A 9,406-nucleotide genomic window follows, 5' to 3' on the forward strand; every position below is an offset into this window, starting at 1 on the left:
TGGCCCCCTCCTCCTCGGGGAAGCCTTCCTCCCGGCACCCCACGTGACCCCACCTCACCCCTACACTCAGCCTTTCTCACTACGGCAAAGAGTGTGCATTTGTGTGCAGGGACCACGTCCTGTTCATCTGGGTCCCCGTGCCCAGCACAGGGTCAGGCACAGAGCAGGTGCGTGGTCAACGTCTGCTGAATGACTGGATGCTCAAGGGGATGGCGATGAACAAACAGGGCCTGGACAAGAATAAGCCTAGTCCACGGCTGACTCACCTGTGCCACGACAGAGGGTCAAACGGAGCTTTCTAGGGAATCAGGAAGGAAAGGTCTCCTCCAGCTGGAGGGGTTGGGGTTAAAGGCAGGGGCAATGGTGGAAGGCTCCAGAAGGAGGAGAAAAGGGTAGAGCCCAGATATTAACATTCATTCGACAAGTGTGGGAGACTCTGGTCCTTGGGCACCTACTAGAGGCTGAACTCTGTTCCTGGGCCACCCACCCCAGCTATGGCTGGGGAGACTGAGTTGTGAACAATTAGGCAAGTCAGGGCCAGGGAATGCAGGAGAGGCCCCCAACCCCGTCTGGAGGATGTTCTCAGGAATGCCTTCCTGGAGGAAGGAATGGGTGGAGTTAGGTCAGATGTAAAGGATGAGTTAGAGTTTGCCAGGCTGAAGGGAGGCAGGTTACGGGTACTGGAGTCCTGCAAACGGCATTTGCAAAGGCCTGGAAGGGAGAGGGAGCACAAGCTCGGGGAAATCAACTGTAAGTAGTTCAGCCAGGCTGGAGCATAGCAACTGTGTGTGTGGGTGAGTCTAGTTGAGAAAGTGGGAGGGAGTCATGAAGGGCCAGGAATGCCAGGCCAAGGAGTCCTAGACTCCACCCTGAGGCCCAGGAAGATTGCTGCCCACTCCTCCCATTCCCTCCGCCAACTTCAGACGGTGCCTAAGGGCCCCGAGGCAACTAGCCAGCCATTCACCTGGTCCCAACACACTAGTGAGTTCTTCTCTAGAAAGACTAGCAGTCTCCCTTTTAAGGGTTAGGTGTTCTTAAAGCAAATTAAGTGTCCTTAAAGCAGGGCCCATTGCGACACCTGGTCCAAAGTGGAAGCCAAACCATTGGGAGCCAACACATAGCTGTGGTGGGTGTGCTGGCTAGGAAGCTTCTGGCTTGGCCATCAGGACACTGCACGGGCTTGGCAGATTCCTGCTTGTTGGTCCTCAGGACCTCCTGTGTAGGATCCTGGCAGAGAGCCAGGGGTCCTGAGTATCCACAGACATGCTGGGACCTCCTCCTCCCCCTTCTGGGTCTGTTTCCCCAACAGCACTAAATTAGGGGTTCAGGTTAAGTCAGCTGAAATCTGGGGTCCTGACAACTTGGGTTTTCTGTGCTGTGCTAGAATCTACTAATGAATTTTTATCCACAAAAGATTACCCTAAAGAGACTAAAAACCCCTCCTTGGGCTATTCCAGGGGCCTGGATTTTCAGGTATTTGGTTTCCATGAAGTAGGGTAGAGTCCTGGCAGGTGCGGTCAAGGAGGTGAGGCTCTTAGGATGCCATGTCCCTGAGACTCTGGAACTGCAACCAGGACCCTGGAGGTGACCGCTGAGGACCCCAATGGCCCATTTTCCCCACCCCCACCTTTTGACACATTAAAAAAACAGCTACTGAAGTGGGAGGAGTTGTCATGGCAACACCACCAGCTTGAGGGGTACATCACCAAGGAGTCTTCAAATTAGGCCCCTGTCACAATACATCGTGAGCAAATGTGGGGAGCTAGGTTCTTCTGGGGCACTCACCTGGGCCCCAAGCAGGACGTGAGCCCATTTTCACAGGGATAGCTTGACGACAAGAATGAGGAGGATGTTGACCCCCAGGGTCCCACGGCAGTCAGGGGCAGGGTTGGAACCACAGCTCTGCAGCAGAGCTGGAATGCACCGAAGGGGCCGTGTCATCCAGCCCTCCTCACCGTACAGATGAGGCAGCTGAGGGTCCAAAAGAGCAGGGTCTGGCCCAAGGTCACACGGGAAGCAGACGCAGAGTTAGGCTCCCGGCCCTTTGCTCAGGACTGTTAAACCTGCTCCAATAATAAGAGCAATTCACGTTTCCTGCTTCTGCTGATTTGCCCAAAGAGTTCCTGGGCTCAGCTTCCTCGGGTCTGCACCATAACCTGGGCAGACACTCTTATCACGCACTTGCTCGTTTTACAGATGTGGAGACTGAGGGTCAGGAAGAGGCAGTGGCTTGCTGAGGCTGCACAGCAGTTCAGCAGCTGAGCAGGGGCTGGAAAGACCCCAGGCCTGACTCCTAGCCCCAGGCCCTCAAACCTGCCAGCAGGCGCTCCATAGCCTGCAAGCCCCAGAAGTGGTGGAGGCCAAGAAACTCTGAGTACACCAGGCTCCTTTCCCAGGAGCTCTCAAATCTTGCCCCCAAGATGGGCGTAGGTAGCCACTCCAGGCCTGGATACAGCATCCTCTGCCTCCCTTGTTCCTGGCAAGACCTCAGCCCAGGTTAGTTTCCTGGAGGCCCTATAGTGAGACTGCCCCTCCCACCCAAACCTCATGCCTCCATTTACACTGTTCCCTGTACCTGAATGTTCTTGCCTGCCTTGCGAACACCTGTTCATTTTTCAACATGCAGACCAAACGTGACCTCTTCCGGGAAGACTTCCCTGACCCCAGGATGATTCAGCTGCCACAACCTCCCCTCCAGGCCTCCACAGTTCCCCGTGTTCCTTCCCTACCAGTGCGTCCATCACTGTGCACTGTCATCTTGTATACTTCCCCCTAATCTCACTTCCTCAAAGGCAGGGGCCAGCGCTGATGGACCTGTGTGCAGCAGAGTCTGACACACAGAAGGTGCTCCATTAATAAACCGACAGGCCCACATTCCATGTCCCCACCACGGTGAAGCCTTCCTGGATGCCCCAGAGCAGAGTCTACCACTCTCCACAATGTTGGGAGCCTGCTGCACGTGTCACACAGGATAATGACAAGAACTAACTTGAGTGTCACAAGTTAGTTTACAAAATACTTCCCATTCATGTTCAACCAAACCCTCACATTCTTGCGAGTCTGAGATTTCTGATCCTGTTTTCCCGATAGGGGGAGTGAGCCGCCCAGCCACGTCCCAGAGGGAAGCCAGGGCTGGAATCCTGGCTCTCTGGCTTCTAGGTCCTTGAAGCCATAAGGGGGACCATGATGAGCTGGGCTCCACCCACTTGGCACCCCACTCCGGAGCTGGCTCATCACGAGATTGCGGGCGTGTCCAGGGCAGGGAGTTGCAGCCCCAGCACCGGCGGGCACAGAGGAGGCCTGAGGAAGGATCGAGGAATCACACTGAAGCTAAAAGCAGGGCTTCCTGCCTAGGGGACGGGGTAACTCTTGGGAGGGCTGAGGTCCCATTAATGAGTCATTCACTCAACAAATATTGACTGAGTGCTGGAAGTCCGGAGACACAACACTAAGACGGATCAGGTCCCCGTTCCCAAGGGGCCAACATTCTTATGGAGGAGACGATGACCTAAACAGATAACTATACATGATAACTGAGGTAATGATAAGGGCTATAAAAAATAAAACAAGATGTGGCAACCAGGAGGCGGTTCTCCGGACGGCACGGTCAGAAAAGGCCGCTGAGGCAAGACTGAGAGATCAGAACCAGCCATGCAAAGATCTGGGCAGAGGGCAGCACCCACCACGGCCCTAAGGTAGGACTGACTCAGCGGGAATGCTGGGGGAACAGGAAGACCACCAGCACTTCTGGAGCAAAACATGGTGGGAGATGAGGTTGTGAGGCGGTGGAGGCTGCTCACACGGGGCTTCAGGGCCACAAGGAGTCTGGAAGGTTTGAAGTATGATGAGGGGGAATGGCAGTTCACCTGGCTTTAAAGCTCTGGGAGCTCATGGTATCCCTATCCACCAGCACAAGCTGGGGGTGCTTCCTCAAAAAGCTTGGGAAGGGGCAATGCGCCACCCCCATCATGGAGACTGGGGGCAACCTTCACTCACTCAGAAAACTGCTGAGCAACTACAATGGCCAGAGCCCTGCGCCCAGCCCTTCACCGCCTCCTCACACTTCTGTCTTGGTTAAGGAGGCAAGTCACCGACTGGGAGATGAATCTGGGTTCTAACCCCGGTTTGGATAACCCTGGACCAGTCCCTTCTCTCTGGGGCCCTCAGCATCCCATCTGTAACACGAGGGCTGGGCCAGATCCAGTGCTAATAGATAGCTATGATTTTATGACTCAAGGACTTGCTGCTGAATTTGGGGGTGGGGCAGGATTTCCACATTGACCACTGAGTCACCCAGTATGCTAATAAAATATTACTCGTGGCCCTCCCTTCCCAGCCCAGAAGAGCCCTTGGTAGCACAGATAACCCCAAAGTGCCTCTGTGCAGGTGGGGAAGTGGTGTAGGGGAGGGGGAAAGCTACCAAGAACTGGGGGAGATGGAGCATGAGAGTGATGTTCTCATCCTGTGATTTAGGACTGAGTTAGTGACTGTCGACCCTCAGTTCCAGAGTCATCTTCCAACAATCTAGTCTGTTAGTTTCACTCCCTACCAAGCTCCTGCTTGCATACCCCCAACGTAGGAAGCTCCATACCCGCCCACACGGAGCCTGTTGCAGTCCTCAACAGACGTTAGAAAGGATTCCTCCATGACATCAAAACCTGCCCCTCTACAATCCCACACCTGTTCCTGGCTCTGCTCTTTGGAACCACACAGAACAAATCAGCTCCGAATTTTACTGGGGCTGCCACCATTTTGGGCTGGGTCCTGTGCTGAACCCTGGGGACACGGGCAGGTGTCAGAGGGCTCTGACCTGAAGAGCCTCCTGTCCAAGGGCAAAGGCAGGCATGTAAATGTGACTAACTCTGCAGCCTCCACCCCGTCACAGGATAGTCCTTCAGACATTAGAAAATATCCATATAGACTCCCGCCTCCCCCAACAGACACCCACCTACCTGTGCTCCCACAGCTGGCCGTTTCTTTTGGCCAAGACACCAGACACCAAGAATCAACCACTCACCCATTACAGGCCTTCCCTTCACAGAATCCCTGGTCTCTCCTTGAATACCACCACTGACAGGGTGTTTACCACCTCACTACAGTGGAACCTCATCCACAGAGGCAAACCAGGCCACTGGGGAGTGTCTTCAAACACCGAGGATGTACACAGCAGGTTTAACGGAGATGTCTAGATAACACAAAATTTGCTTCCACACCCTCCTCCACCCCACCCAGTCTTTCACCAAAGTGGATCCCAGAGAGCTCAAGTGACTAGCTTGCATTTCATACCAGCCCTTGCTACATCTCATGATGGAATTCCTTGCAGCTAGGAAAAAAACAAAAAAGGTTTTCAAGATCTGATAACAACACAGGGAAATGCTCCTGATATGATATTAAGTAACCCGGTCAAAATCATTCACTAGAAGTCCTCGGGGATAACAAAGTTTAGGTCAAAAACGTGCGAGTCAGGGTCACTGGCTCCTGGAAGATTCCACTTGCAGCCTGTGGGCCACAGAGGTGAGGGAAGGGGGTCTCTGGGAAGGAGCAGCACAGATTGCACCCCTATCCCATCACCTGGAGACAACAGCATCTTTAAAAGCATGAACGTGGGTGAGACCCTTCCTTCCTCTGTCAGGGGCATCAAAGGGCACAGCGAACGAAGAGTACTCTTAAGTGAGAGAAGGGTCCGCCAGAGGCTACTGGACCAGGTGCATGGGGCAGCTCAGGATGCTTGTTCCCAAGATGGTGACAGCAGCTTGGTACCTCCCCAAGGGCAATGAACAGCACCCAGACCAAGAAGGGCAGATAATCACAGCGACAGTAACACAGGGACCACTGCCAGTGCCCGGGACATGGTAAACTGCGTGACAGCTCCAGGGTGGCTTACCTTGCAGCCACTAGAATACTATAAGTGATTTTGTTAACAGAAGGAAATAATCATGATGTACCACTAAGAGGGAGAAAACAGGACCCAGAACGATATCTACGGCATGCCTTCAACTTCATCTACATAATGTACATAAATAAAATTATAAAGAAATATACTAAAATGCTAATAAGAAGCTATCTTTAGATAGTTGATTTACTAGCAATTTTTATTTTCTTCCTGTTTTGCTATATTTTTCAAAATCCTGATAATTGTTATGTTTTATTTTTATAATGAAGTGGGTGGAGTAGGCGATGTTAGTTACTAAAGAAAAATCCTAAGTAGGCGAGGTTCAGCAGGAAGAATAAAGACTTAAGAGGAAGAATAAAGACTTAAGAGGAGGGAGAGAGGCTTTAAGCAAGACAGACACACAGACCAGGACAGCTGTGATGACTTCCCAGGGTCTTGAGGATTGTATTTAATCCCCCCGCCAAGGCATCTGTTAAGGAAACCTTGGGCAGGTCATGCCTCCTCCCATCTGTTTTTCCAACTGTAGGTGTGGGGTGTGGAAGGGATGCTCTTCCTCGCGTGGGAAAAGCTCTGGAGTTGGATCTCAGCTCTGCCTCTGATTCCCTGAGAGCCTCAGTTTCACACAGGTTGGTACCCAGGGTCCTGTGCCCCACCTTCTAAGGGTGCCAGGCTCACAGTTGCTGCTGCATGGGCTCCCCAGCCTGGGTTGGAGGACTGGCATGGGCAGAGGACAGTGTGGGCACACCTGCCCCAGCCAGGCATGTGCCCCGTCTGGCGGCTGTTTCATGGGATTGCAAAACCCTTGCCACTCCGCCCCATCCAGTCTCTCACAGCCTGCTCCACCTGGCGAGGAGAGACGGGAGGGAACTGCCAGGGGGCCAGAACAATGGTGGGGGCTGGAGAAGAGTTCTCAGAATATCCCCGATTACCGAGAAGGGTGGGGGGTATCACCCTCATTTCATAGATGAGGAAAACAAGCTGGGGGAAGGGAAGTGATGTAACAGAGGTCGCAAAAATTGACGACAGCCAGAGTGCAGAATGAGCCCAGACTTGACTACCATGCCAGGCTGCCTGGATCAAACTAGGTAACGATTATTTTTCCCTCATCCCAGACCCAGATTTCGGGGGTCGGGGGGTGGGGGGTGGGGTGGCGCAGGGGGCGAGCTTCCCCAAAAGAAAAGGGGCTGGGACCTCAACTTGCACGGTGGCCAGTCCTCCAGCAACTACTCTCGTAAGAACATACTCCTGCCTGCCCTTCATCACATCCTTTCCTGAAAACCTTCTTGCAGCTTCATAACCCCAGAATGAAAGCCCCTAAGCCTGCAGACCCCTCAGCGGTGACAGCTCATCTCCCAGACCTCACCTCCTCGCCCAGACCCCTCACGTGATAGCCCAGATCCTCCATCAGACCTCTCTCTCCGTGCGGCCTGGGCCCGATGCTCACCTCGTAGGACCCCGGAGTAGGCGGCTATGAGGGTCTTCATGCTGAAGCCGGTGCACTCACGCCCCTGCGGGAAGCCGCCTTACCCCGCGCCCCTGCCCATGCCCCGGCCGCCCGGCCAGGGCTTCGCCCGGAGCACGGAAGCCCAGGGACGGCGCCGATGCGGGGGAGGCTACCGCGCGGTAAGCCGGAGGCGCGCGGCCCGGAGCGGCCAGAGCAGCAGCCGAGAGCACAGCCTTGGCGGCGACCAAGGCACTCCGCGCTCGCAGCGCGGCACTTTATAACCTCACAACGGGGCGGGTCCCGACGCGGGCGGGGGCGGGCCGGCCGTTCCAAGCCGCCGGCCACCGCGCCTCCTCCGGGGGGAGAGCGCCCGGGGCTCGGCTCGGCGCGGGCCGGGGCGCCGCCGGGGCCCCTGCTCTGCACGGGTCGGGCGGCGTGCGGGAGGCCTGTGAGCTCGAGTCCTCATTCCCGGAGGCGCGCCTCGTAATTCCCGCGGCTCCCTCTGTCCCCCCTCTGCGCTCCCCCGCGGAGATTGGTACGGCCCGGCAGCTGGAACGTGGGCTGGGAAACTGAGCACGTGCAGGGCAGGCCGAGGACGTGCAGGGCGCGTGGGGGGAGGGTTGTGTTTTCGTTTTGGCAGAACCTTACGTTGGCTACAGACGCTAAGGTACGTCTTCCGGTTGGTGGTATCCGGCTTAACTGGGTTATGGCTGGGCGCCTAAACCCCCCTACCCACCTCTACCTTTCCCACCTGTTTATCAAGAAACCGCACAGAGCATCTCTACGCTGCCGAGTACTGGGGACCCTGCCAGGTCAGCCCAGGCCTTGCCTTTGGGATGCTCACGTTAGTGAGAGTTGGGGGCGTCAGAGACACCACACACGTGCTGGGACAGGAGAGAAGCCAGGGCGCTATGGAACCAGAGGAGAGAGGCCCCTGCCTCGGGCTGGGGGCGGGGTGCACTTCCCAGAGCAACTTTGGAATCAGACCTAGAGTCCATTCTGGCCCTGCCTTTCTTGAACCTCAGTTTCCATATCTGTAAAACGGAAATAACTATTATTTTGTGAGGTACTTTGAGAACTGAGTGAGGTCAAGTATGAAAAAAGCCTAGCATAGCGCCAGGCACACAGAAAGTGTTCCAAAATTATTTTTATTGCCCATTGATGAGTAGTTTTGCAGATGGAGGGTGTGGGGGCAAGGCAGAAGGACACACGTAAAGTCTCAGAAAACTCAGCATGTTTGGGGCAGGACTAGGGTGCTTGGAGTGGCGGGACCCCAGGCAGCTGTGGGAAATGAGGCTGGCACTTGATCTTATGAACGTCCTTGAGTGCCACTCTTGAGACATTGAGGTGGGAGTGGGATTCTTGGGATAGCTTTAAGGAAGGAAATGACAGTGGTCAGATTAGTTTTTAGAGCTCTCTAGCCATAGCGTGGGGAATGGACAGGAGAGGCTGGAGGCCCCTGAGAAGGCTGCAGGAGGGACCCAGGTGAAAGAGAATGAGCCCTAAGCTAGGGGCAGTGGTGGAGGGAATGGAGAGAAGGCCTGGTCTAGAGAAAATTGAGGAGGAGGTGAGATCTGCTGGAATGTAGGGGAGTCACTGTTGGATGTGGAGCATGAGGGAAAGGGTGCGGGTACAAGCATGTCAGTGAGAAGACAGATTTCTTGGGCACAGCTTGAATGAGCTGCTGGTGGGGTCACAGCATAAGAGGAGAGGGAGTCTCTGCTGTTCAGGTCTTTACCATCTGTTGTGGGGGGATGGGAGGGGGAGTTGGTAGAAGTCACAGTGCCAGGCAGCTTGTGACAGATGCCATTGATGGGACCTAGAAACACTTCCATTTGTTCAATCCTCTCAAGGCCACAGGAGTAAACCTCATTGAGAAAGTGTCATTATGCCCTAAGGCATGAGTTGACAAAGAGTAGAAGGAAAAGCTTTCCAGGTAGAGGGACCAGCATGTGGTGAGACTGTGAGGCTGCAAAGAGCTTGGTGCCTTTTGGAAACCGAGGGAAAGCTAGTGGCCTACCAGGTGAGTGGAGGACTTAGGGAGCTAGTATGTGCAAGGGCTGGGAGGT

General features: G+C 54.7%; 1 protein-coding gene across 2 annotated transcripts in view; it reads right to left on the bottom strand.

Annotated features, from left to right (window-relative positions):
* Positions 1–7,570, bottom strand: part of DGAT2 (diacylglycerol O-acyltransferase 2) — a 31,184-nt gene extending 23,614 nt beyond the window's left edge. For both annotated transcript variants that reach the window (XM_058545583.1, XM_058545582.1), the window contains exon 1: positions 7,338–7,570. Coding sequence is in view for 1 of the 2 variants with exons in the window: in XM_058545582.1 (XP_058401565.1) it covers positions 7,338–7,377 (40 nt within the window). In the remaining variant the exon portion in view is untranslated. The remainder of the gene's footprint in view (positions 1–7,337) is intronic.
* Positions 7,571–9,406: the final 1,836 nt, after the last annotated feature.

The sequence above is a fragment of the Diceros bicornis genome, chromosome 7 (genome assembly GCF_020826845.1).
Source record: "Diceros bicornis minor isolate mBicDic1 chromosome 7, mDicBic1.mat.cur, whole genome shotgun sequence".
Taxonomy (NCBI): domain Eukaryota; kingdom Metazoa; phylum Chordata; class Mammalia; order Perissodactyla; family Rhinocerotidae; genus Diceros; species Diceros bicornis.